At 50.9% G+C, this 27,668-nt stretch overlaps 2 protein-coding genes across 3 annotated transcripts; both read right to left on the reverse strand.

Moving 5' to 3' along the window:
- Positions 1–2,260: 2,260 nt before the first annotated feature.
- ORAI2 (ORAI calcium release-activated calcium modulator 2) lies at positions 2,261–13,657 on the reverse strand. 2 transcript variants are annotated; one of them, XM_086475165.1, is made up of 4 exons: positions 13,636–13,657; positions 11,718–11,763; positions 9,254–9,494; positions 2,261–3,894 (listed from the first exon to the last, which is right to left on the reverse strand). In XM_086475165.1, exons 3-4 carry the CDS (start codon positions 9,479–9,481, stop codon positions 3,349–3,351), a joined length of 774 nt encoding a protein of 257 aa, XP_086331291.1. In that variant the 5' UTR covers positions 9,482–9,494; positions 11,718–11,763; positions 13,636–13,657; the 3' UTR covers positions 2,261–3,348. The 2 variants fall into 2 exon arrangements, with proteins under 2 accessions (XP_086331291.1, XP_086331292.1); XM_086475166.1 differs by lacking the exons at positions 9,254–9,494; positions 11,718–11,763; positions 13,636–13,657 and adding an exon at positions 4,068–4,085.
- Positions 13,658–16,637: 2,980 nt separating this feature from the next.
- Positions 16,638–25,543, reverse strand: PRKRIP1 (PRKR interacting protein 1). The gene is made up of 6 exons (XM_086475236.1): positions 25,424–25,543; positions 24,326–24,404; positions 22,794–22,894; positions 21,930–22,015; positions 20,030–20,097; positions 16,638–17,380 (listed from the first exon to the last, which is right to left on the reverse strand). Exons 1-6 carry the CDS (start codon positions 25,541–25,543, stop codon positions 17,265–17,267), a joined length of 570 nt encoding a protein of 189 aa, XP_086331362.1. The 3' UTR covers positions 16,638–17,264.
- Between the last annotated feature and the right edge of the window lie 2,125 nt (positions 25,544–27,668).

The following is a 27,668-nucleotide window of genomic DNA, read 5'->3' on the forward strand; positions in this document are numbered from 1 at the left end:
GTCCTGCCAATGCTGGCGAATGCAGAGATATTTTTTTTTCCTGGGCAAAAACTGTCCAAAAAATTCTGAAGGACTCAGGACTCTGAAGCAAGATCGTAGCTGTCCGCTGCGGTGAGCCCCCCACTGCAGAAATTGGAGAAATGGCCCAAACAAGGCAATAACGGGTCTAGAGTCACAGCCCAAGGGCGCTGAGAATTAGGGCAACAGCCACCCCAAACTACAGCACCCCAGGGCTGGTACAGACAGCTAACACACATCAGGGGAGGTCCTCGATGCACGTCCTCAGCCCGAGGGTGTGACCCTCAGGAGAAGCATCTCCCTGCAGGCACCGCAGGAATGGAGCCACACAAAACCTGGGACACCCCAGGAACGACAAGAGAGGTGACAGCACAGGACAGATGTGGCCGGGCACCGCCAGGCAAACCTGGATGTGACACAGAGTGCTGCCAGCCCCGCTGGGACACCAGCGGTGGTGTGGAAAGGCTGGCATCTCCAGGCTTGACTGATGGGAATCCTGCTGACAGCCACAGGGGCAGCAGCAGAAGCGAGGAGGATTTTCTGGTCCTGTAGCACATAAACACCCTTCCAGACAAGTGCAATGTCCCTACCCCATCATGGATGAACGACCATGGCTGGTACCAGAGGCAGCCTTTCTGCAGCACAAATCTGGGCCCAGCAGTGGTGAAAATGTAAACAAGTTGGAGGAAAAGAGGCAGGAGCAAGAAAAGCAAATACTGTTGTTGAGAAAGGAGTTACAGCACGAAGGCGATGGGTAACCAAGAGAGACCCCAGACGCCAGAGTCAAAAAGCAAAAATACTCCCACAGGCTTCTCACGGAAGGGAGAAGAACTCAGTGCCCAGAGAGACACAAGAAACAAGGCTGCAAGCAAAGGTGGGAAAGCACGTTATTATTCTGTGCGTTCGCCCTTGGGACACCATCTCAAACCATGCCTCAAGACTCCCCGCTGCAGTAAGGTGATCCCACTCCAGTCACAGATGTGCTGCCTTGAGACTTATCTTGAATCCAATCACACCAAAGCCTCACCAAGTTATTCTACAAAATCAAAGCACAGGTTTTGCTGCATTTCTCCATTTGCTGAAGTTTATTATATTTGCAAAGAATTAAATGAACAATTTGGCTGTTTCCAAAGGAGCTGCATTGCTTTCGCAGCACTGTATGCACACTGTGAAATGGGGTTTTTTTTAAATGCAAAAATGGCTCAAGACTTTCCTCAACAACCTCCTGAGCTCCACAGCACACAGAGTCCTATTATTACTGATGTTAAAGGACAGTGCAAAGTACAGATGAGAGATTCACTTTATCTGGTCTGGCTCTGGCCTCACAATAGAAATGTTGTTGGTAGAGAAGCTTACACATGTAATACTTGGCAGAAAACTCAACTCTGATTTTGTTGTATAAACCTTTACTTTTTATTATGGTAAAAAGAGGAGGGAGAGAGGGCAGATTCCTGGGGAGAGCGTATGAATTTCACAACCACCCACTTCCTGGAGGACTCTCCTTGTTTTTTGCATCGTGTGTAAGTATGGACTCGTCGTGCAGCACACAAAGACTATTTTCTTTGCTGCACATCAGCCAACACGGTACATGCCAACTGCGGCAAGAACAACAGATGAAAGCCACAGACACAGTGCTAAGCAACTTGTTTAGCAACGCTCCAGCTCGCGTGTAAACAAGAGAGATGGGAGTTGGGTTCCCAAGGCCCTCGCCAGAGAGGAATATAGGGATGGTCTCACCCTGCTGCACTGGGACGTGTTTGCTCTCTCCATTCGGGGAAGCTGATGTGTAATACACCGCCATTAGAGGTCTCAAATCCCAGTGGAATAAGGGACCAGGGTTAAAGAGAACATTACAAACATCCTTAAACCTACAAGGCCTGGGAGACTCTGAAACTGCAAAGTTTTGAGTACAGAGCAGGAAACAAGCACAGGATCAGGGCCAAGAAAATGTACTTATGCTTCTTTCAGCCCTGTGTGGCAGAAAGCCTTACTTTCCCTTAAAAGAGCTGATGATTGCAAAACACTCTTTTCCCTCCACAAAGTGACCATAAGTCATAAAATAATTTTTACAGAAATTTTCACCCACAAGGATGCTATAGAATTTACAAGCGTCCTTGCTCAGCAATACAGACATGCAAGTGTCATTTTCTTTGCTGCTGGGAAAAAAAAAGTCAGCTCCAATGAAATGTGATAGCTCTTTCCTGGCACACAGCTCTCCCACTGCATCCAGCTCTGTCAGACTCGCCAGTACGGCTCTAGGTTCCACCAGAGGAGTTGCCTGCTTTGGTGGAGGGAGAAGGAAGCATTCGTAGTTGACAGACAAATGCTACAGCTGACGAAAAAAACCCAAACAACTGATGAAATACACAGGACCGGGGCTCGTTCTCTCCAGAAAACCAGGCAAAAGACACAGCAACAATACATAAATGAAGACAACATAGTGACAGATTTCTACAATTTGCTATATGCTGTCACTCCTTACCTCCTTGAAACTTGCTTTTCTAGTCCTTCAAAGTTTTGTCTCATTAAATTCCCTGTCACTGTTCTGTTTTAAGAATGTCCTTGTTAAAACTAAAACACCTGTAAGCCTTCCCTGGGCACTCTTGCCTCTTACTGGGAAAAAACGCGTGATCTTGGCATTCATTCAATCTAAAGTGACAGATGCTGCTGAAGAAAGTACAACAGAACTTCCCAGCCTCCTGCAATTCAAAATTCTACCTCCCCAGCTGTAAAAAACAGAGTAAGGAATAGCAAGAAAAGACCATAAAAGCTAAGGCTGATTTCTTTCTGGTTATGTACTAATGGAATACTTGCTTTGGAACAGAGGTGACCAACACTTACAGTTACTGTTGTGCTTTCCTGGATGTCCTCAAGTCAGCTGCAGGTACCCCCATTAACCAGCTCAGCTCTAGAAACGAGCTGACAGTTAATTGCTGCTGCACTGACAGCCAGGGAGTTCCAACACCTAAGACAGGTCCTACACACACACCCCCCGGCTTTTTGGGCAGCTGATGCAGTTTTACTTTTGGCAACAGAATACTGCATTTATAAGAAATACAGATTTTTGGCTGAACCAATGTTAAGGTAGATAAAGTTTTGACCTTCAACTCCACGGCAGTGTTGACTTAGGTGCGTAGGACCAGAAATAGGCCAGAGACCCCAGCATCTGAAACAGCACTGGAACCCACAGCTATACACGGCAGGCAATTAGCATTTACATAGTTAAGCCTCAAGACAATCCCTCACTGGTGCATCTCACCAACTAGCAAAATGGGTATCTTGCTCGTAGCCTTAGCTGAGCGGCTTTGCTGGGAGCGGCCTCTGCCTCTGTCACACCACCTGCATGCCTCTGTCATGGCCGTCTAACTGCACTTTCAGTTTGTGAAGCTCTTCGATCTCTCGGTTGTGGCGCTCCGTTTTGTGCCGCACCAACGAGCGGTAGAAGTGAATGGTGAAGACGACAAAAATCAGACCCACTGGGACCATGATGATGGTGGAGACCAGTGCGGACTGCCAGCCCGCATGGCTGCTGGGCTTCTCAACGTTGGTGGTCTCATTTTTCAGGATGGAGCCCACAGGCAGAAATTTTATCCAGCACAGAAGCACGACTTCCGCAAGGAAGAGGAGGATGCCCAGGACGGTGGAGAAGCCCCACGCCAGCTCGATGTAGGGATGCATGCGCTCATGGGGGGACTCGCTGATGGAGTTCAGGTTGTGGATGTTGCTCACTGCTTCCACGTTAGGCAGAATGCAGGTGCTGATGAGAAGGGCAAAGAGATGAACTGCCACGAGCACGGTCGTGCAGGCACTGAAAGCGATCAGCAGCATCTGGGGGTACTTGTACTGCACCTCCAGCTGCACCTCCACCATGGCAACCTGGGGGGAAAGAACAAAAAGCTCGTCAACAGCTGCTAGTTTTCCTCCCTTCAAGGCTTTCATCCTGAAAAGCATCTTTATTCGGGAAGAGCACCTAAGGTCAAGCACACACTCAGGTGCTTTCAGCACGGCAGCCTAGAGGGATCCGTGCGGTTCCCCACGAAGACGCGCGCGCGCTCGGCAGCTGGGCCTTTCTGCAGCCTCACACGCTTGTTTCCGCACCGGAGTTTTCTGAATGAACGTCTCTCTCCTGGCAGCCCTGCGCCATACGAACCCCTTCAAACCAAACGCGCACCAGAAGGAACTCATTAGACAGCGAGTGGAGCTCGGAGGCAGCTGACAGCCTGCTAGCCCGCCCGCCCCTCACACCTTCTCCTTCCGCTCGCGGCGGCAGCGCAGGAAGTTTCGACTTCAGGCACGTAAAGAAAAGTAAAGGCAAGCAGCTCTTCTGGCCAACGGCCAGCAAGGTTTCACTACCCCCTGTGGGAAGCACACAAACTGCTTTACAGTTTAAGTTAGTCCATAGTTAAAATAGCTGCCTTCTATCCTCAGAACATTGTACGTATGTTTTTATTGCAAATACACCCAGATACAGGTTATTTATATCCTCAAATTTCTCCCGTGAGAGCTAATAACTTGCTGATCTACTCAGCAGAAGTGGTCAGCTACTGGCTTACGGGTGTGCTCAACAACTCGGACAGGAGTCTGTTTTCTCAAAACAAGAGCTATCACACAGCAAGTCCCTAAAGCTGTCTATTTTTTCTTTAATGAAATAAAGCTCTAATAAGCAGAATAAGTAGCATAATAATTTGTAAAATTACTTAACCTACCTGTGAAGTAAAATAGTACTTTATTTTCAGGGGTGGCATGCCTGAAAGGGCTGCAGAAACCTTTTGCTAAGAGAAAACAGTGGACAAGACCATCAAACATTCCTCTCTAGTGGCTTGCCTGGATCTGCAGCTGCACTTTATGATTTTCACAGACACTAACTGGCCTGGCAGCAGGCAAACACTCCGGTGACCCCAGGTGACGTGCTGCTCCGGCGCGGCACAGCTTGCCGGACGCGTGAAGGGAAGGAGAAGCCGATGCCTGGATACCTGCCTCAGGGCAGGGCCTCTCACGCCCGTCACGCGAAGGCAAAGTCGGACCAAGCAGCTTGATTCTGGGGGGTAGATGGATTTTGCAGAACGGACTCAGGGTTACTTTATCCAGACCTCGCTTGAGACCACCACTGAGCAGCCAGTTCAGGCTCCGTACAATAATCTGCACCGCTCACTCTGGCATTCCTTGTTAATAATATTATTTAAGCACCAGAAGATTAGGGGTACACTCATGCTTTCCCTGTTGGTAGCCCTGAAAAGGATTAAAGGGGATGGAAGCAAGTGCCTATGTTGGCATGACTGCTGCCTTACCTGCATTTACTCTGAAACCATCAGCAGCCTGAATGAGAGGATCACAGTCAAGTCTGAACATTTAGTAGCCACCACATGTTTTGTGGTGGCAAATGGTCAATCTCTGCATGCCCAGATTTTATACCTGCATCAACTATTTAGGATATTAAGAGACACCAAAAATACTGTGACAGGTTTTGGACATTCCCAGCCTTTTGTTCTGATAAAGAACATGTGTGTGTGTGGAGTTACTTTTTTGTTGTTTTCTAAAGGCAGTTTACGATAGTTCTTGTCGTACAGTAGAGAAAACAATAATGCATGATTGGCTTCGCCATCTATTGCAAAGGCAATTTAATTAAAAAACATTACACGTCGCCTTGCACATGTTCTCCTTGCAGCTCCCCTTATATTGATCCGAGAAGGAGGAGATCAGACTTATTCTCTGCTGCACGGGTCTGTACAATGAATTTGTACAGCGCTGCGATTGTCAGTCACGCCCCATCAGCCAGGAAAAGCCGCAGGTATATTGTTCATTAGTTGGTGCTGCGATCCCAGAGACAGGGTATTCAGCAAGCTGAACAGGAATTGTACCTGCCTGTTCAATTTATAGCTTTATATGAAAGCGGGAAGCCTGGCTGATGTCAACATATCCATTTCTGCTTGTTATCCTTCTCATGAGCAGCACTTTTCAGCTAATTGGATGTTTCCTCCCAGACTAACCTATTCCCTAAGGCTAGCTTCAGCTGTGCAACGTGATGAATTTTTAACACTGACTGATAGCTCAGTAAGAGGTATTTCAGGGAAAAACATCAACAATCCAGATAGGGGAGCAAGGCAGAAAAACAGTTCATTTAACCCGAACAAGTACTGGAAAGGTGAGCGAGCCCTTATCGCTTTACCCCACACAGACTGTCATGTCATTCTCTGACCGGGATAAGAGAAAGAGGACAAGCTGACATAACCCATTTAAAAATTATTAAATATGCTGCTTAGTCTGTAAAACTATTAATATGTCGTGTTTGATGCAATTATACTCTCCTGTGATAACAGCCCCGTTTGTTTTAACCTCTTCCCAGAAGCCAAGATGTCAAGGGCTTGACTTTGCAAGGCACCGAGCCCCCCGCCGAGCTGCAGAACATTTCAGCGTAGGCTGAATTTTAAGCTTGAGAATGACCCTGTTGAACCTCACGCTCACAGGTTTGCTAAAGGATCAAGTACCCCGAACACTTTAGAATTAAACTGCAATTAAATTACATGCAGGTTTCTTTTAGACCAGTGTAGTCCAGATTGCCCACAACAAAGATGATGCTCATCTTGAGAAATTTAGACCAGGACACATAGTATCAGGCAAAAGGATGACAAATGGCACAACATAAACCACGTTACATTCACACAGATGGTTTGGCAGCCTGTAAAAACAGTCACTCCAGTAGATCCGTTAGGCTGTGGGCTTTGGGTTTTGTTTGGGTTTGGGGTTTTTTTGTGGGTGGGTTTTGTTGTTTGGGGTTTTTTTTAATATCAAACACATATCCTGTAGCAACTGGACAAGTATTAGGAAGACCAATGAGCAGCAATAGCTCTTAGTTCCATCAGGAAAATTATTAAGGAGGTTTCCCAAGCTCCTTCTAAATCTCCTTCGTCTGCAGTCTCCCTGGGGCCACTGCAGTAGCCCTACAGCCCACCTCCGAGCAGCCCCGGCAATGGAAAGGACCCACACCCTCCTGATCTGCCCAACTCTCTGCCAGGAACACCAGTGATAGCATCGAGTAACGAGGAAGGTTTGCATTATTCTGCAGCCTGTCCAGCAGGAGCTGGATCAAAGCCACTGCCTGTTGATTAAACATCCATCAGCTCGTAATAACTTTCAGCCAATATGGAACTGGCTTGAATCAAACACACTGACAGGGAAGTAAATAAAGCAATAGCCAAGCCCTGTATGACATTCGTTTACACAGTTAAATGCACACAAGGCTTCAGGGAAACTATTTGAATAACTTCTCTACTTTCGTCAATAGCCAAACAGATGCTCTTATTAGAGAATGAACACCTGGGTGCCAAATGACCAGCGGGGAAATAACCCAGTAGGAACAGATACCGGAGCTTTCACTGGAAGGTCCCGTGCAACCAGCTGGGAAAAAGCTTCCTAATAAAGAGAATTCCTTATTGCAAAAACTTTCATTTCCAACAATTACTGATCTCAGGTGTACTTATTATGTCAAGCTGGTGATGATAATTAACACCACTTATACCCGTGTGTTTCTTTGACTTGCATTTTAAACAAAGAGAATAGAAGTCAAATGGTTACTTCTGTGTGTTTGCCCAGGACTTTCAGCAACTTTCTGTTGTGTGAGTTGAGAAGGGGATGCTTTGTTTTCAGATACGTGGTTCAGCCCCGCAGCGGGGGCGGGCTGCAAGCACCCCCTGCCCCGAGTCCCAGGGGTGCCGGCGACAGCACACCCCAGCAAGGGCACCTGCTTGTGTAGCCACGCTGCCCAGATAAATCAGCTCACAACACCACAAAACGTTGATTTGATAATTGTGTCAAAGAGAACAGTCGCAAATGACCAACCCAGAGGCACAAAGGACAAGCACACGAGCGGCTTTTTAGAGTAAGAAAGCTCCTGAGTGAAGGAAGTCCACAGGAGAGCGCTCAGCTTTCTCAAAACGAGGAGGTACCTTCTGCTGTTTCAGCACACCAGCTTGGTTACAAACCAGCATACGCTGCATGAAAGGTTTTTTCGAGCATCGCTTGCCTGCTGCCAGCCAGCAGAGGGGAATGGCAAAGCGGCCAAGCACCCTCTCTCCCCTGCAGCCTGCTCCCACTTAATTCCCGCTTGCATTTTTCCAGCTTCACTTTGGATGACCAACTTTGTCATCCCAGACTGTTGTATCGATGATTCACGTTCTGGGGACTGGGGGAGGAAAAATCAGCGGAAGAAGCTAAAATAAAACAAGGAAAACTACCCAGAAAGTTCCCGAGATCTGTCTTGCCCCTAGCTTCCGAGCTGCAGGATGCACCATCTCCACAGCACGTCCCACTCACCCAGGCACTGCCCCACTCAGCTGACAGACCTCAGGAACAACCAGACCTGCCCATTTCCTGAGCAGAAAACCTCCCCCAAACAGGTTTCAGTTCTCACTCCCAATAAGCAAGAACCGGAGGGGAGATGAGGAGGCTCACACTGACACAGCAAGGCTCTGTCTTGCTAACAACCACAGCTCGGACAGGTCTGAGTGCTGGACCACGGACTGTCTCCATCTTGTTTATTTGCTCGCTCCTTGATGTGGTTTCGCTCTATGCAAATAGCTTCCAGATAACACCCAAGGGCTGCACAGAGGAAAGCAAGTACCAGGAGTTAATCCCAATAGACACCAACAAATTTATACCCAGCTTCGGCTCCCTTCAGGCTACGGAGTCCTCTGACACCAGGTCAGAGGCTGCAGGGCCTCTTCTCACAGCTCAACGTCTAACGCAATCTCCCCAACCACGCTATGCAAACTTCGCTCTGGCAGACTGTGACCCAACCTCCACCTTAATTTAGACACCATGACCTGAAAACACAAATTAAGACAATATTCAGGACCACAGCACCTGCAGGGGCTCGGAGGAGCTCCACGCCCAAGTGCAACCTCATGCCAAGGCAGCCAGCGAGGAATGGCCTGGGGGCCAGGGGAGAGCCCAGGTCCTGAGCACTCAGGGTCACTGGCAGGTTGGGGATTAGCGTTTTTAAACGGCTGACTTGGGAGTGTGTGGTTTGACTGTCAGGCAGCTCATGTGTTGGTGCTGCCTTGAGAGAGCCAGCCTCAAACTTTTCAGCAGCAGCCAAGCAGAAGCCCCCAGGCAGATGCCTCTTCAGAAAACAACAGTATGTCCTGCTTCCTCACAGGAGGAAAAAAAAGATTAATAGATGATTTTAGAAAAGCAAAACCTTCACAATCCAGAAAGTGCTGCTACAAAGTACACATACCATTGCAAATCCAGAGAGCAGAGCTGAGGTTCTGCTGGAAGCTTTCAGTTTGGCGCGGCTCAGGTACAATTTTCTCCATGAAAGGGCTTGAACGGAGTGGTGGTTTGAGGTGACCAGTTCCAGATAGCTGCGCCGGACCCAGTCCCGATAATCCATGCCTTTTGTGCCAGGTTCAGAGCAGCAAGCAGGCGTGGAAGGATCCACCGGAACGTTTAATTCAGAACTCATGATGAGAGAAATGCTGAGGGAAGAAGAGAGTCATGTTCAAAAGGAGTTAGCAGACAGGCCAAGCATCAACTACTGGAAAAGCTGCATCTAAACAAAGTTGCCCTCGGTCAGTAAGAAAATAATGGACCAAATACCACTGCACTTGCAAGGCACAGAACAGAGAAAGGACCACCCACAATTGCTAAAAATGACCATGAGAACTAGGCAAGGTTACACAAGTAAACCCGGGAACTACTCCAGCAGGAATGCAGGAAGGCTGCACAGCGTCTGCCTTTTCATTTCAGAGCTGGCATCTCATCTTTCCCCTTTAATTCCTCCTTGCTAATAAAACATGTGTTGTACATAAAGACATTTTGGAAATACGGCCCCCATTTATCATTGTGTTTTAAGCTGACAGTTAATTTCACAGCGCATCACAGATTGGCTCCAAATGCACCTCAGAGTACCAAAGTAACACCAGCCAGCACGTTCAGGGAGCCACTTTTTGCTCTTTCTTTGGAAATCAGGTGGGTTTTTTTCCAGTTAAACCATTGCTCATCACAGCTCAGTTTAGACAGGCACAGCTCCTCCCCAATAGTCGTAGAGCTGAATGCTGCGTAGGGTTAACAAACGAACTTCCCAAGCTTCTGCAGTGGGAAGTTACATTTCCTGAACTGCTCACACTCCACTTATCAGCCACATCTGACCAAGAATCCTGTTGCCTTCCTTCCACCGGTGGCTCTTAGCACAGGGAAAGGAGAAGGCAATTCCAAGGGGAAAAGCGAGCTGCCTTCCAGGTAGTTTCAGCGTCTTCAGCTTCAAGAGATCACACTGAAAGACGTAAGAAAGCAGCAAGACTATTTCAAGCGGTGAATGTGAGGTCCAAACCATCCCTCCTTACACAAGCAGCCAGGCTGCCGCTGAAGGGCTCTGGTGACCTCCACGCCACCCACAGACACAGAACAGAGGTCACTAAGTGTTCTGAGCAAGAACTTCTCAACTCTGATGAATATCTGAAACTGGATGTTTAACTCGGCCTTCTGAACAACGGAAACCGCGATTCTCTGATTAACCCCACGCTCACAACTCTGCCACCAACCACCACACCAGAGCACCACCCCAAGAGACCCTTCTGGCCACAAACACCTACCAGCTCCGAGGAGGAGATGCGTGCCAAGAATCACACATGGCGGGGTACTAGTCACTCCCAACACCACAGCCCAAGGTCACCAAGAGGTTCCTTGAGAGGAGCCCCAGCCCTGCCCACATCCCCCCCGCTCCACCCAGCCCTCCACATACAGGGGCCACATGGTGACAACTAATAAACCCACGTTGGCTGAGAGATTTGAGGAAGTGGCAAAAATAAAAAGGCCACCAACTGCCCACAACTCCGAATGCTGCTACTAAAAAGGACCAAAGTTGCTCTGGGCACAGTAACAAAGATGAGGCTGCAGCAGCAAACAGAGCGTTGCAGGTTGTAAGATTGTCTGTCCCTCCTGAGCACGGTGGGCTTCCGATTCCAGCCCCCTCAGATGTAGTAAGGACGGCAGCAAGAGCACAAGATGACTTCTGGGCAGTTTTTGACAAAGCCACTATTACAGCCCCTGGAGGTCTCCAGGATGGCTCCTGAACTGCTCAGGAGTTTTCGAATCATTAAAAAGAAAAAACCCACAAAAACATAAAAGAACTTTCACACAACAATAAAAACAACACCAGAATAACAGGGACAAACCTTACTGCTGGCTCTGTGTTTCCAGAAAAGGCAAGAATCACCTATCTTGCAGAAGAAGAAGAAGAAAAAAAAAAATCTCTCCCCAAGCCTCCTGGGAGGATCAGAGCAGAAACATTCTATGAGCAGTAAAATTACGAAGCTGTTTCCTGTGACAACATCCTGTGTGGATTCTGCAATGTATAGTGTAGGCTGCATTTATTAGCTTTGTCCTTAGTTGAGACACTGATGGCCTCTACCCTGCCATTTATTTTCACAAAATACGTAGGAACTTTGTATGTAGGAAACTTCAACCCCTGGGACAAATTCCATTGAAAAGACAAATGAATTCAGAGGTTACAGAGGGAGAGCAAGAGCACCCAATCACAACTGCTTCTTTCCTTGGAAAAATAAACTAAAAATACCACAAGGATGAATTTTCACTCTGGAGCAGTTCAAGAGATGTTCCCAAAGAAGTAAACAACTTCAGAATAAAATTAATAAACACAAACGTAGCCCAAACAAGCAGTAACAGGACGGCGAACTCACCTTGCTGGCTACGGACATGGAGGGACTGGGTGGAGGGCTCCAAGGGCTGAAACACAAGACCAAAGAAGCATTTTACATGCGCTGTATCTTAAGCAGTTTTACTCTGGAAATACTTTTCAGCCAGTTATCTGCATCAGGGGAGAGTTATTCTGGAGATTTCATGTTCCTGCCTTGCACCGTTAAAGGTTTAGGACACTCGCTCTTACAGAAATAACTGTCCTGCAGAGTTTTACCGCCCAGAGCTGTTGAGTTTTGGATGGAGAATCAGGACTTCCCCAGGAGACCTCTTCCTCAGCCTCCCAGCCAGCTCCGGCCAAGTCCATCCCAGCCGTGTCTTCACTCACTCCCGTTGCACCACCAATGCGTTTGACCCCGCTCCATTTCCCACCGCTGAAGGCAGAAAGCTCTCAGTGATCGCTGCCTCATATCGATTTCGTGACCCTGGCCAGCGCTGTCCTTCAGAGCCGTGAGCGTCGCGTCGTGGGGAAAGCCTCCGCCCCGCCTGACACCTCAGCTGCCCCGGGCAGTTGCAGGCGCATGTGCGGGGATTTCTTCGCAGCAGGGAGCGAAGCAGCCGCTGCCGGGGCTGAGATCTATGAGTCCCCCTCCCGTTGCTGCCGTGCCCAGAATACTCACCCGCCGAGCGCTGTCTCAGCAGCGCCGTCAGCTTCTCTGCCTGCCTTTGGGATGCCGGCCCCCGCCTCGGACCCAGGTTTCTGCCCCACACCTCAAGACTGATCGGCGTGTTCGTACCAGCGCCCTTCTCCCCTGTATAGTATCATTTGAGACCCTGCCCATGGCGGCTAAGCCTAAACCCAGGCCCCACGACTCCCCCTTCTTCTGCTGCTCTGGGCTCCCCAAGCTCAGGCCCTCTTTGCTATGGGGAACCCCTTCCCATGTTCTCTCCCGGCTTGGGAACCCCCCAGCAGCACCCTTGGGATCTCACACCACCCAGGCAGGGTGTGAACACCCCACCGCTGTGACCACCCTTACAGCAGCGCACCCCAAGCGGAGGATCACCCCCCGCGAGCAGGATGTGACCCCCCTCGCCCCACCGCCACAGCCGGGATTCTACTCACAGGGCGCCGCCTGAGCTGGGGATTTCTCCTCCTCCTCCTTCCCAGGCAGGATGTGATCCCACAGAGTGAGGATCTCCCCTCCAACAGCACCCTCAGACAGGGGATCCCCCAGGCCAGGATGAGACCCCCTCACAGCTAGGACCCTCCCCTCTGAAGGCACCCTGGACGGGGGGATCCTCCCTAAGCAGGACATGACCTCCTACCACTGCATCCCTGTCCAGCATCCCAAGGATCCCCCGCATCTCCTCAGGCAGGATGGGACCCGTTCCCTCACCACAACTGGGATCCCCCCTTCCAACAGCACCCTGGGCCAAGGGCTTCCCCGCACCATAGGCTGGAGGGGTCCCCCCTACAGCACCCCCAGCGAGAGGACGCCTTGCTCGGGATGCGACCCCCGAGAGCTGGCCGGCCCTCCGCCTCCCAAGGGAGCTCCAAAACACCGCCGGCCTGACGGGACCCCGTTCTCTGCCCACAGCGGACCCTTCCCACATCCCCACCACCACCCCGGGCAGGGGATTCCCCCCACCTGGGCGGGATGAGGCACGTACCCCCCCCCAACCACCCCGGGCAGGGGAAGCCCCATCCAGGCAGGATAAGCCCAACTCTCCTCCCAGCACCCCGGGCACGGGATGCCTCCACCCGGGCAGGATGAGACCCCTCCTCCCGGAGCATGCCGGGCAGGAAATGCTCCCATCTATGCAGGACGAGCCCCGCCGACCCCCAAACCCCCCCCGGTGGGGACGAAGCCCGCTACCCCCGAGCGCGGGACCCCCCCCCCTCAGCGCAGGAGCCCCCCACCCGGGCAGGATGCGGCCCCCCCGGGGCGGGCCCTAGCTCACCGCGCTGGCTGGCCAGGGGCCGGGCCGGGTCGGGCGCGGCGCCCCGGGAGCGCCCGCCGCCGCCGCCGGCTGCCGAGAGCCGGAGCCGCCTCCGCCGCTGCCAAGGCAACGCCGGGCCCCCGCCACGTGACCCGCAGGAAATGCGGGGGCGGGCAGCCGCCCCGCCCGCCTCACGTGACCGCCGCCTCATTGGGCCGGGAGGCCTTAGGCCCCGCCCCTCAGCGGCAGGGGCGGGGCCAAGGAGGGACAGCTGCTCCCCCCCCCCGCGTCCCGCTGCGCAGCGCCGCCGGTTCGCGCCCGGGGCCGGCCCCGCCGGGGGAACCGGGGCCTCCGCCCGCCCCCCACCCCCACCCCCCCCCCGAGGGAGGGGAGGGAGGTGGGGGAAGTTTCACCAAACGGGGGAAGGGACCTAGCGGCGCCGGCGGAAGGACATCCCGAGCTGTCCCCGCTGCTTCCGGGCCCACGGAGCCGTGCCGGCAGCCGGCTGGGAGCCGGGGGGCCGCGGAGCCCCCTCTGTGAGCGAGCATCGGTAGGAAAAAACCCATCAGGCCTGCGGCTCCCTGAGTTCATGGCGGGAGTGCAAACGCCCCCCTGATAAGGATGCCACTGGGGCTGGGCCTGGCGTCTCTCAGTCGTTCCCCAGAGCAGGGAGTGGTGCAACGCGGTGGAGATGGGCTTTTATTACAGCGAGGACTTGGACAGCACAAAGCCGCCACTTACACCAGTCAAAAGGCAGGGCTGGGTCCTGCCTCTGCCGAGCTGCCACATCCCCCGGCCGAAGCAGAGGCTCCCGGTGCGGAGGAGGGCGAGGGCAGCCAGGCTGCCAGCTCCCCGCGGTCCTCCGCTGCTGACTCAGCAGGAAACCCTGTATAAAGCCATCAAATGAGCAAGGATAGGGACAGGCTTATGGGAAAGAGGACGGAGTTCCTTCCCTGAAAATGAGATAAAGAAAATGCTGAAAGGCAGCACAATGCGTCAGCTTTATCACACGGTCATCCCATCTTCCTGAACTCACTTCTGCCTGGGGGAGGGAAAAGACAGGGGAAAATCGTGCCTAAGAACTTATTAATGAGACTAATACATCTGTTATCCCAAGTGTGCTTTTCACCTCTGAGATTATGAATACCTCTGCTGGGTTGCAGCACTAACATTGCTGTCTCTCAGGGTCCCACGCTTGCAGGAACGCACGTAGAAATGGAACAGCAGCAAAGTTTAGCCCCTGAAGATGAGTCTTCATCAGAGGAAGGAGAGGGACTCCTCTAGAAAAGAATGTAACATAAGCAGGTCAAGCTCCTTGGCAGGTTAAAGCCTTTACGCTATTACTGCTTTTTCGGTGCTATTTTGAATAGGAAGCAATCACAGAATTGTTCCTCATGTCACTACCCAGGGGAGCACTTCCCTTTTCCTTCTCCACGGACGGCATTTTTGCCATTTTGAGGTCACAGAGAACTTGCATTTTGTCTTAATGAAGAACCAGCCCTTTAAACACTCTCTCTGAAGCGTCTTTGTATTCTGGAAGACATAGTACTGACACGACCAACCACAACAAGGCATAGTATTTTTCAGAATTCATAGCAACACCTACCAAACACAGTTCCTCCTGCTACAGTCAGCCACCCCAGCAAGAAAGACCATAAGGCAGATACCACCTTCAGCAACACATTCTCTTTGCTTTTTATGGATTTCATCTACAAACTTAGCATTCCTAGAAAATGAAGGGCATGAATAACTCAGCACGGGTAATGATGGTGTCTTAAGGAGGCAGGATGAGGCCACATGACCTGAATTTCTTTAGTTCACCGAGACAAACTCCAGTCCATCTTCCTCACGACTGAGAAGCGTGTCCTCATGCAGCAACATCTGCTCTACTTCATGCACAACAGCACTTATTTAATCAGCTCAGAAGCCGGACAAGCTCAGAGGCAGAAGAGTCTTTGTTTATTTGTGAGACTCTCACTCCTCCTCTGTCCACGAAAGCCAAGAAACACGTTAATGCTTTTACGGCTCCGCCCACGACACAGATGTATCATCAGGCTTTACCTGCCCTAAGGGGGATTCAAGGGAAGCAATTCCCATAACTCATCCCTCCGCAGGGAGAACGCCAACAACTGCAGAACACCCATCCCGCAGCGGAAGCGCTAGAGAACACAACGCTGCCACGACTCACTCGGAAGCACCTGCTCCGGCGGAGGTGAAGCAGAAAACCATTCCGGGCAGACCTCTAATCCCAGGGAAGCAGCGGGGCTACGGGCCTTGCAGCTCAGCAGTCACCCCATCGTTGGGGATGTACAGGGGAACTCAACACAAACGCCGCTTGCGCTCGGTTGCACCTGCTTCCCCGCCAGCTCGGCAATGCCACCGAGGAGCCGTTGCACCAAGCCAGCTCAGACAAAATACAGGATTTTCTGGCAGCGCTGCTCAACAAAGGCTAAATCTAAAAAGAGATTCTCCCTTTTTAGCATTTTTGCTTTAAATAATTTGCCATTAACGAAGGCTTGGGAAGAAGCAGCACCACGTTCTGGATGCCGCGGCCCTGGGATTAGCGTGTCCGAAAGGTAGCAGGCACTTCCAATTAAAGATACACTGACAAGACAACAGCCCAAGTTACAAATAAAACCACCACGGCATATGCTTTTCATTTAAGCACCGATAAATAAATATAATGTATACACGGATGTTAGGATTCCCACCAGGGAACCCGAAGTTCAAAGCAGAGAGCTCAAGCAGAGAGAAAGGCAAGTGGCATCACATGAAGCTGAACACAAGCAAAACCATTCCATTGCAAGCCTTTCTGCCATCGATTTGGAGGCTTTACAGACATAATCTTTTGGAAAAGGTACTGTTCCAATCCAAAAGCAAAAAGTAAATGAAATGCAGCAAACACCTTTTCCTGTATTTTCATATGCGCCACGTCACTTGGTCTTTTTGTCCCTCCCTGCAGCAAGGCAAGCACCTCTTTATTTTACTGAAATCCTCTTCAAAAAAAAAAGAAGACAGAACAATCCAACACATCCCCTTTATTCATTTAAAAAACACGCAAGAAAAGTAATAGGGAAAGTTTTAGCGATAAAAAAGGGATCGTGCTTAAAAAATCTATAGAACTTGTCTAGCAACATAAACGGATTTCTTTGGGTTAGAGATGACCCCATACAAAACCCCAAATTCAGAACACTCACAGTGCAGGAGAGTCTGGCTACAGACCACTTTTCTACTTTAGGTTAAACTCTTCCCTTAGATTCACGTACCCCACCGCTACCAGCTTCAACATAAGTAGAATACGTAGCCCTCACAGTAATATTTTCCTTAAATGGTAATGGATATGTTTTGAGCTTTCAGACAGAAAAACCACTCTGGGCCATGTTAGAAAGAACTCCAGGGTCACAGAGACTTATGGCTGACTCTTTAGAGCAAACTTAGAGCAGACTGCACAGCAGTTATACAAGCAATTAAGAAGAAATCTCTTATTTGGCATTTCTCTACCACTATCTCTTGGGCCTGTGACGTGAAGGCCATTCGCCGCTAAGCAGATGTAACGCACGCCAATGGGTTCTGTTTGGCTGAGATGAAAGACTTTCATGCTCCTGGATATAAAGCAATGAGCAGCGTTCCCCAGCTGTCCCTCAAAGGCCTCATCCTCTTCCCATCACAAAACTTGGCTCTTCAGCGTCATCTTCCTTCTCTTCCTCCTCTTTGCTGTCCTCTTCCTCATCCTCGCTGCTGACTGGCTCTTGAGACTGACCAGGTTCTGAAAACACAGAATGAGTTGATAAGGTATTACCCTGTGTCTTCCTGGTGAAACATTTCACAACAAAACAGTCTCAGGGGTTCAGCAAACGTGGATCAGGTCACGCTAATTCACAGGGATGGGTAACACGCTCCCATGTGTCTGTCTTGTTAAGTATCTCCCCACGAAGCAGTCCCAGCTACTAAGGGAACACGTATCAGGTTAATTCTACCCAGCGATGTAGAGCTCAGAGTATCAGATTCTCCCTTGGAGAAATATTCCCTCACCTCCAAGCTACCGCTGCGCCAAGCCATCGTTAAACCACCCCAGCTCCCACGAAATGTTACTCCAACCAGCGGCAGCCACACGCTGAAGCAACAGATTATCGCGTTCCCAACCTCACCTCCGCACGCCGGCATCAATGTTCAAGTATCACAGAGCGAAAGGGGGCAGGCACTGGGGAGCCACGGGCAAGGCTCAGGGTATTTCTACACCTACCCAAATTTACAGAAACTCCACGAGGTGCCATGCACTACTTTCCCAGCCTGCTTGGTAACTGCAAGTACAGGAGCTCGCCAAGATGTGTGTGAGATTAACGAGGGTCACACAAAACTCACGAAGCCTGCTAAAAGGCCAGAAAACACCTACTAGAAATGAAATAACGGATCATGAACATCAGGTACGGCATAAAGCGGGACCTGCAATTAACAGCTAATTCTGCTCCCAGCAGCTCTTGTACTTTTACTAGGGATAGGACGAGAGGAAATGGCCTCAGGTTGCATCAGGGGAGGCTTAGATTGGGCATCAGGGACTATTTCTTTACTGAAGGAGCAGTCAGACGTCGGGACAGGCTGCCAAGGGAGGTGGTGGAGTCACCGTCCCTGTAGGTGTTCAAAACCCGCATTGATGCAGCACTTCTAGACAGGGTTTAGTGGGCGTGGGGGTGTTGGGCTGGCGGTTGGACTCGAGGATCTTAGAGGTCTTTTCCAACCTAATGATTCTGTGGTTCTTTACTGTTCCTCAGGCCAAGGCACACTCATCTCCTGCTCTGACCAGTAACACGCAGGATTGAGGCTCAGTGGTCTGATGCCACCGCGTGGTGAAGTTCTGCACTTCCATTGTTTATCAGGGGTCTGTACAGTAACGCAGCTTTAACAGATGACCTTATTTTGCACCGACCTTTGTTCTCACTGGTTTTACTACAACAAAGGGGAAAGATGGCAACTCAGAGGTTTTATTTATTCATTCAAAAAGGAAGATAAATGCTTTCTGCCACATGCAGCAAATACACTTCCATCTATTTGGAAAAACTCTCAGATTTCAACCCAGGGCATACAAAATTAGAAAGAGACAAGCCTGTTCTCAGTAAACTAAAGACGGCTATCAGTGGCTTCTGTCTCCACTGATTTTTTAATAATTAATATTCTTATTCTTTTAAACAGAGAACCATAAACTGTAAAGAGCTAAGAACTGTTCCAAAGACAGGGGAGTTTGGATTCTGGCTTCCAGAAGATGACTGACTTGTGCCGAACAAAACCACTCCAGCCCAACAACTGGTACGTGGCAGCCCCGTACCACAGTGCCAGTCCCTGATCCAGCTCCCCTCTCTCCAGCTACTCCCTAAAGGGACGGCTGTTAGGTTCTGTTCATTCAGAGCGAGCAAAAGTCTGTTGACTCATACTTAAATTCTCCTCTCAGTCACAATTCATAATTGCATAGCTTTAAAAAAAACAACCAAACAAACAAAACCCTGGACCCAAAACAAAACACCAAAAACCCCCACCCTGCTACGTTCACTTGCTGTCACAAGTAAAATTATCTAACGATTAATTTGTCCTCCCGTGTTTATAGGGCAGGCTGCCAATGGTTCAGTTGAAACAGATCCAATTCCGACAAGCCAAAGCCGAACTAAGGTAGAACTGTCAAGACAAGTCACTGCTCTACCAGAACGATCAGAAACCGCTGTAGCTTTAAGAATTACTGCAGAGCGAGTGTGCTAATCCACAAAGGACGGCGATTTGAAAGCGTGAACTAAAATATACCCACTGAAAGAAAGCAAAGAGTATTCCAAAATGTGAGGAAACAGTTACACTGACATTGCTGAACGTTACTTTTGAAGCCTGCCGGGGAGCAGAGGCAGTCAGGGTTTTCACGTTTACTTGTATGCGAAATAAAATGGTCGCGTGGAACAGATGGCACCAAGGTGGCTCAACTTCTTACACACTAAATCCTAACTCAGCGTCTTGCTGCCCAAGCTGTGCATTTTTTCCACCTGTTTTCCCACATGCATTCAAAATATACTTCAAAAAAGAACAGCCTGTAACAATACTGCCTTTGTTAGCAGAAGATGCTCTAAATCTGCAGTTTGTCAGAATAGTTGGGGCAAAACATCCACAATCAACAAGCTCAGATTCCAGTGTTTGCTGTCCAAAATTTCCCCTAATAAAGGGAAAATATTCACAAACAGCCAAGTTATTTGTAAGATTAAATCTCAACATAGGTGGCTTTCAAAGAGGACTTTTGAAACATTAGCTAAAATAACAAGCTTAAGGCTCAGACTTCCTATCCATGTATCCAGAATGCTGGGGGAAGAGGGTGGAACAAACCCTTCCAGGCTTCAATTAGGGAACAGAACTGAGTCTTGAGAAAAGAAAACTAAATTTCACTGACCTTTTTCCTGCTTCTTTTGTTCAAGTTTATTTTTCTTAGCTTGCAGTTTCTTCTCTTTTAACTTCTGGCTGTAAAGCAAAGAAAAAAACCTCTTTTGCAAATCCAACATCGTAAAGCTTCTGCACATTTGTACACTGATAAAGGCCATATTGTAGATGTCTTGGAAAAGCAGACTTCAGAAAGAAGTGTGATTTAAATTTGGCCTCAGCTGAAAACTCAGCAAGAGCAAACTCAGACGCATGATCAACAGAAACTTTTCTGTGTTGGTTTTAGTCTAACAGAATTATTTTTTTTTAAAGTCTACTGTGACACCACTGCAACCAAAACTATGTGATAAGCAAGAATCTCCAAAACCACAAAAGGATCAAAAATGAAACTGCCCCTACATTTTCGCTACCTAGCTTGATAAACAAAAAGAGAAAATGGTGTCGAAACCCAGACTGCTGGCACCGAACACCGGAAAAAATTCATGAAGTCATCACCAGTCATATATAGGTTAATCGAAAAAAACCCCAATGCCCTATGTGTTGGCCTTCACCTTTGGCTGTACTCCATCAATATGTCAAGCCCCAGGAGTAACATCAGGAGTAAGAGGGAATTTCAGTCCACACGACCCAGTCGCCTTTGCCTACAAGGGCAACCGGGCAATCTAATGGCAGCCCCAGGGCTGAGCGACCTGGGATTCGTGTTCCTCTCTGCACACCACAAACGAACTCTCCCGAAGGGGAGCGCCAAGTGCCGTAGCTGTTCGGTCAGGCCAGAAGAGAAAGGGAGGTGAGGGAAGTTAGAGGGGCTCCCACAGGGCAAAGTCGCCTGGTACCTCCCCCATCAGACCACAGAAGGGGACAAGGAGGCGTCTGACTGTTTACGCAGCATTTGCTGTTCGAACAGTTGTTCTCCAGCTCAGCCAGGGAAGAGGCAGCAGGCCAGAGCTGACTTGCTGGCCATCTGTTGGCCCACACTACATTAAAGATGGCAACAGCGTTTGCGTTGTGCACTTACGCGCTAACGTGCCGCTTCGCACAGGCCTTTCAGCCGCAGCTCTCGGCTACGAGCCGTAAACCCCTCATTCCCAAAGGGGCAAGAGAGAGGCTGCCCCGGGCCAGACCCTCTGGCAGAGCTGAGCCATGATACCCCGCTGTTTCTGAAAGGTACGGTGGGCACCGACTGCGGCACTTTAAATCCTTGTATCACTGCGTTACAGTGCTCAGATTGCGTCTTGGGAGCATCGATCTTGTAACTGTTTCACTTTGTCTAAAACTTAGGAGAAGGATGGATTTAATATTTTTTAATTGGTCCATCTAACTTACTAGACTTGACCTGCCGGACATTTCACGGAGGTACGCAGAGCTGGCTACTGATTTTAACAATGCTGCACCCATCAGTGGCCTCTTCGGTATTCACAGACTGAACTGGACTAGTCACACTGCCAGTGAACAGAGGAGAGCATCAGGCCCCACCATGCCTGGCCAGACCGAATCCATATGCATCCCCATTAAGCAGCACCCATTTCTGCACTCCAGCTGCTCGATGTCAGCTGTTTCGGGTATTTATTCAAGCCCGAAGTACACACAAACCTTTCCTGACACTGTTATAACAAATATGCAATAAGGCACGTTGCAGTCAGCACCACAGTGTCAGCAAAAGCTGCCCAACCACTCAGAAGTTAACTTGCTGGCGAAGGCACGGAAAATAAACCATGCCAGCCAAGCCTGTCAGGTTTATGGCGACCTTTAGAAACCAAACAATGACATTCACAAAATTCATTTCCACAGCCAGACTTCTCAGCTGATAGATGCAGACACAGAATGGCAGCGTTTATCCAAAACATGCAGGTGCAGATGAGGCACGGGGCATGAGGGTTTGCATGTCAAGCCTCCGGGGAATAACGTGCCCTTACCGCTTCCTTCTGCGTTTTGCTGTTTGTTCTTCTGCAATCATCTTATTCCTCTCCAGTTTCTTCTGGAATTCCTCATCTAGTCTTTGCTGTAATTGATCACATGTCATACTTCGGTCACAATCTGAATTAAAATACTTCTTTTAAAAGTCATGTCCTTTTAGGGAGAAGTCTTTTAGCAAAATACAGAAGGGAGCTTTGCCAGATTTTGTCTGGCTGCTGCTTTACAGAAAAGCCATATTCCTGGGGACGATTTCTGTACAGACAGCATTTTTAACCTGCAGCCTGAGCCAAACATTGAAGCCTTTAGAGGGAGGAATCCTCACCAAAACAGATGAGGGAGGTTGGGCTTCTGCCCTAAAAATGTTTCAGTAAAAACAACAGAATAATTTGAGACACAAACATTAACATACGGATCAAAGGGCCCACCTTGGCCAAGAGGCAGTAAAACAACAACGCTCTCTGACAGAGGTGCTGTTCTACTCGACCGAGACTTAAAAGAAAGAGATCTGGACTTTGTGCACAGGCACCTGCTTTGATTCTGTCTGTGCAAGACAGTGACATTAGCGATTTCCAGTTTTCAGAGCGTCTTCAAACCAAGCTGAGAACACACACGCTCACGCACAGTCTTACTGTGCACCAGGAGCCCAGCGAACAACGACGGAACACGCCTGACACAAAGCACCAAACATCTCAACGCTGACAAGACACCACATTTCACACACTCTTACAGTTTTCCTGTAAGTTTTCCCAGACAAGGGGTGGTTCGGAACGGAATTATTTGTACAGGACTTTACAAGAAAAAAAAATAAAGATTTGCAGTGAACACCAAATAGCCAAGGGAAAAAATCAGAGAGTCCTGCCAACCTTCTCAGCCATGGCATCCATGAAATCTTGCCTCTGGTACTCTCGCCGACGAAGATGCCGGTACACATGAAACTCCCCGCTCCCGGCTCCAGCGCTGGAACCTAGAATAAAGGCGAGTCAGTCTGCTAGAAAATACCGTGTGCTGGATGCTCACACGTGACTACAGCTAGAGGCTGAGGGACAGGACACGGGGAAGGGCACTGCGAGACGAAAATCCATCAACACCACACAGAGCGTGTCACCATTTTATATAAGCTCAAATCCTTCACAATCAAAACCCAAAGTGAGCTGCAAAACCATACACTTCTGGGTCACTGCAGTTTCAACTGGTCAATCACTCCCCTCGGGAGAATCCAGTCTTAGCTGGATGTTGAGCCAGTAGAAGAACTAGAGATCAAACACACCCCCATTCTCTTGCAGAGGCAGAGGTGAGCTAAAGCAACCTACTGAGGCTGCGTCTCACTAATTTTCAGCATCTCCTACAAAAAATAAAGGTCAACAGAAAGGTGATAAAGCCCATCATATTATACTTCCCTGTGCAAGACAGATACCACTGACAGTTTTTGACTGTTTCTTCACAAATCAAATCCCTACAGCACTCTCTTCCTGGCATCAGTCTGCATGTTGAAGTCTCACAGGAGCTTTCAACATCACACTCCATTCTGTTCCTCTGTCTCCTGAGCCATTTCTCAACACAAAGCACACAAATACAAGCCTCAAAGAAGACACCTAGTAATTAAAACATGGCAGCTGTGACTCCAATAGGGGTGCTCTTGATACCAACAGAATCCCAGCACGTCAGGTGCTCCCAGAAAAACAAGACAGTTCAACTCAAGCCCACAGCAAAGCTATCTGAAACGCCATGAGGGAATTACAACGAGCAGAACAGCTTATTCAGAAGTGTATAAAAGCTTTAGCCCAAGGTAATTATTCTGAGAGAAGAATTCAGCCTCTAGAAAGGATCATTAACAAGGATGAAGGTCCCAAAGAAAGACAGAACTTCTACACACAGATACAATTTATACCACAACTACTACATTTAATCCCTGCAGTTAAAGTGTAAGCAGAATATGTGGGTTGGGTTCCTTGCACTGCTGCCAGCTCCCTACCTGACCACGTACAACCATATCTGCTGCACGTTTCTGCTTCTCACTGCCTGAGATTCGGGCTCAAAGCAGTCCAAAGGACTTCATAATTATAAGTTTCCAGAGCACCCTCAGGTCCGTGGAAAAGCCACATCTACTTATCATCATTTACTTGTCATCACCCGAGCAGCAGCTTATTTCATTGCGTGCAGTCCCTGCGCTGGAGCGCCACAGGCATTGTTCACTTTGCATTCTGACCGCAAGCAGAAAAAGTGGAACCCAAAACCCAAATAAAACTTGAAAAAGCAACTCTCAAAGCATGTTTCATACCTCTTTTCTCCAGCAAAATGAGCAACAACAGAAAACAGTCTCTGGCCTTTTCTGTTAAACACTTTTTTAAGTTTAACGTAGCTGACCCTAGAGTTATCTGAAGAATAGTATCTTTACCCATCACATCTCTAACGAACTCTGGGGGAGGTCGTGGTGCCCATTCATTCAGTTTTTCAGGAATTGGTACAGTCTTTTCCTGCAAGAACAAACCAACCAGTCATCAGTATCTTCTAGGAGCAAAGTCTGCAATTTTAGTACATTGTGGAAAGGTGGTATATGTCACAACAGCCTCTTCCATCAGCTGACAGATCTCAGAAGGAGCACAGCTGTAGTAATTTCTTCATGCACAGGGATCAGGAGCAGGCAGAAAACGAGAATCAGAAGGTATCCTCTCCTTCCCTCACATTCAGGCCTGCAGGTCAACAAACCGAGGAGGATTAGGAGTGTCTGTGCTTCTTTTCGGTATGGGAACTAGAAGGAAGCAAGTCAGCACCTCCATGCACTCAAGAAACTGAGTATACTCCTACTACCAGTGGTCTGGGAAGCGATGAAAGGCATTTGTGTACCTTCCATGCCATTTCTACGGCAGACAGGGAAAAGCAGGGAAGGGAGAACACATGGTGCAAGGTCAGAGGAAGAACCCAGTGCGGGGACATCTCAGCCTCCTCCAGCACACACAGAGGGAGGGCGAGAGTCCACACCTGGCAGACACCTCCTCCTCAGGACACGGATAGGATCAGAACACCCCGTTAGAGAAACCAGGGTCACGCTCCCCCCCCCCCCCCCCCACTCCAAAAAGCAGCGGTCAGAGCACTGAGGGGCCAGCCCCCCCCCCCCCCGGAAGGGGTCTCTCCCCTCACGGCACTCCAGGGCAGCCGGGTCCCTCTCCCTTCACGGCACCCCGGGGTGTGTGCGGAGGGGGCTGGCCTCTCTCCCCTCACAGCCCCCGGGGATGGCGGTGGGGGGGTCGGTCGCTCTCCCCTCAGGGACGCGGGGGGGAAAGGGGGGGGGCGCTGGCCCGTCTCCCCTCACGGACCCCGGAGAGAAGGAAGCAGGGGGGTCGGTCCGCCCCCCCTCACAGAACCGGGGAGGAGGAATGGGGGGGTCGGTCCCTCTCCCCTCCCGGACGCCGGGGGGGGTGGGGGTCTGGGTGTCCCTCTCCCCTCACGAACCCGCCGCCCCCGGCAGGGGCAGAGGCCCGGCGGGGGCCCTCACCGGGTTCCTCATGAGCCGCTCGAGGCGGAGGCGCTGCTCCTCGGCGGCGCTCCGCGGGATGACGAGCGGCTGCGGCTCCTTGCGGGGCCGGGGCGGCCGCGGGGCCGAGGGCGCCGCCATGCTCCAGCCTCCCCCGCGCCCCGCCCCGCCCCGCCGCCTGACGTCACGCCGCGCGACGCGCCCCGGCCCGCGGGGGCTGCCGCGGCCTGTCATGGCGGACGCGCCCGCCCTGCAGAGGCCGAGCCGCGCCGTGGGGCGCTTACACCGCCTGGGAGGGGCTCCCGTGGGCGAACCGGCGTCCGACGGGCCCGCCGGGCCCCTCGGCCGCCGGGGGGAAGCAGCCAGCGGCGCCCGGCCGCCGAGGGTGGCTGCGGGCCCTGGCGCGGCCTTGCTGGGGGCTGGAGTCGGCCCCTGCGCCGCTTCTCCCAGGTCCCAGCTGTAGCTGTGGCGCCCGCTTCCCCCAAAAGCTGCGTTTGCCGGAGCTCTGGGTTCCCTCCTGCCCCCGAGCACTGCAGCGAGGGCAGCCTGTCCCCCACGGGACCCCTTAGCAGGGCGGCTCCGGCATCTGCCGCACGCTGGGCCGGCTCTGGGCTCAGCCCCTGACAGCAGAGCCCCGCAGAGGGTGAAAATCCAGCGCATTTCGCACTGGCACCCTCAGCCTTGCCAAATCCCTTCCGTGTGACGGTGTAAATGATACGGGACTTCCTCGAGCCTCCCCGGCTGGCTGCCCGCACCATCTGTTCGTGTCACTTCGGTGATGAACCAGCGCTGCCTGCGCTGCCCGGGGGCTTTGTCTGCCGACAGTGATGAATGGCAGCGTGGTTCCCCACGGCACGGCCTTGCCAGGGGCTGGAGAGGCAGGCGGGTAGTGCGGGGGGACGTTGTGCCGTCTGCAGTCGTATTTACTCCTTGGCTTCGCAGGAGCAGTGCCTGGACCAGCTGAGGGCTTGTCTGCCCAGATCTGTGCTGGTCTGATGGGGAGGGAGCAAGCTGTGAAGAGGAGCCGGAGCTGGCTGCGACACAGGCTTCCTCTGCAAGCCAACTTTCTCGTCAAGCCGCTGTGGCCCTACAGGAATGGCATGGCATGTGCTCGGGCTGTGCGCGCGTCAGAGAATGAACCAGCAAAGGTCAGCTGCCAGGGAAGAGGGGCATAAGCCTTTGTGTAGTTTATGGAGATAAGCTGGAGCGGTGAAGTTGGGCTCCGGGTTTCAGACGGCTTCGTGCTGTGCAAACGGAGAGGGTGACAAACGGGAACAGAGAGGTTGGGAACGGCGCCTTCTGGGATTTATGGGTCGTTTGTATGACCTGAATTTATTAAGCCTCCATGCTCTTCCCCCTTCTGTGAAGAAAATCAGAGCCGATCCTCCGTTCAGCCCTATGTTGACAAAAGACTTTTCAACCTCTACTGAGGTTGCTATGGAAATCACACTAGTTTGTGCCTCATGTTTGTCTTACCAACCTGATTTGTAAAAGAATGGTGTGAATTTAGTGTTGGCCGAGTTCCCAGCTGGCTGCGCTGGCCCTGGAAGGCATCCTTGCAGTCGCAGCCCTGGCTGGAGCAATGCAAACGGCTTCCCCCATGCTGTCTGCCAGCTCACGAACTCCTGTGCCCGTGGCTCTCTCAGCCTTGGGGTCCTCTTTGGCCTGCCACGACAGAAACCGGGTCGTGCCAGCCTGTGCTCAGCCCCTACCGGGGAGAGCCCAGCTCTGTTTGCAGAGGCTGGGGCGGGTACGTGCCCCCATCCCCTCTCAGCCGCTGCAGAATGCATTTGAGAAGCAAATCGATTGAATTTCCTCTCGCCTCGGCTCTGCTGAGTCCTCAGCACACCAGGCCAGTTCAGGTCACTAGCCTGTAAGGTATCACCCTGTTTCGTCCTCCTCGCCATCACGGCCACCTCTCCAAAACACAGCTTCCGAAAGCGGGAGTGATGAGCTGTCAGGGCTCAGCCCCCTCATGCCAGTCCCCAGGGGAGGAAGGCAGGCTGGCAGCCGTGCCCGCAGGCATTGTGACAGCCCTGGGGCTGCAGGGAGCAGCTGGGCAGCTCGGTTCTCTTGCCCGAAGCGTGGCTTGTACCAGTGACAACTCACCAGCCCAGGGAAACAACAGGCAGCTGCCTGTCATCCGACAGAGCCCACGCAAACAGCGTGTGTGGGGAAAGAGACCTGGGAGCATCTCGCTCTCAGATGACATGCCTAGGGAGTTGGTGCAGACTCTTGATGTATTATGCATGTCTTACTTTTAAAA

This window comes from Leptosomus discolor, chromosome 18 (assembly GCF_034619465.1).
Source record: "Leptosomus discolor isolate bLepDis1 chromosome 18, bLepDis1.hap2, whole genome shotgun sequence".
NCBI lineage: Eukaryota > Metazoa > Chordata > Aves > Leptosomiformes > Leptosomidae > Leptosomus > Leptosomus discolor.

What these genes read in the sequence shown, in the direction of transcription:
- PRKRIP1 (XM_086475236.1), bottom strand. Translation starts at nt 25,543, where the DNA reads ATGGCGGCGCCCTCGGCCCCGCGGCCGCCCCGGCCCCGCAAGGAGCCG. An exon ending in TGGATGCCATGGCTGAGAAG is followed by an intron (nt 22,016 to 22,793) that starts GTTGGCAGGACT and finishes GATCAATTACAG; the next exon opens with CAAAGACTAGATGAGGAATT. An exon ending in GCAAAACGCAGAAGGAAGCG is followed by an intron (nt 20,098 to 21,929) that starts GTAAGGGCACGT and finishes TTTGCTTTACAG; the next exon opens with CCAGAAGTTAAAAGAGAAGA.
- ORAI2 (XM_086475165.1), bottom strand. Translation starts at nt 9,481, where the DNA reads ATGAGTTCTGAATTAAACGTTCCGGTGGATCCTTCCACGCCTGCTTGC. An exon ending in TGCTCTCTGGATTTGCAATG is followed by an intron (nt 3,895 to 9,253) that starts GTATGTGTACTT and finishes CTTTCCCCCCAG; the next exon opens with GTTGCCATGGTGGAGGTGCA.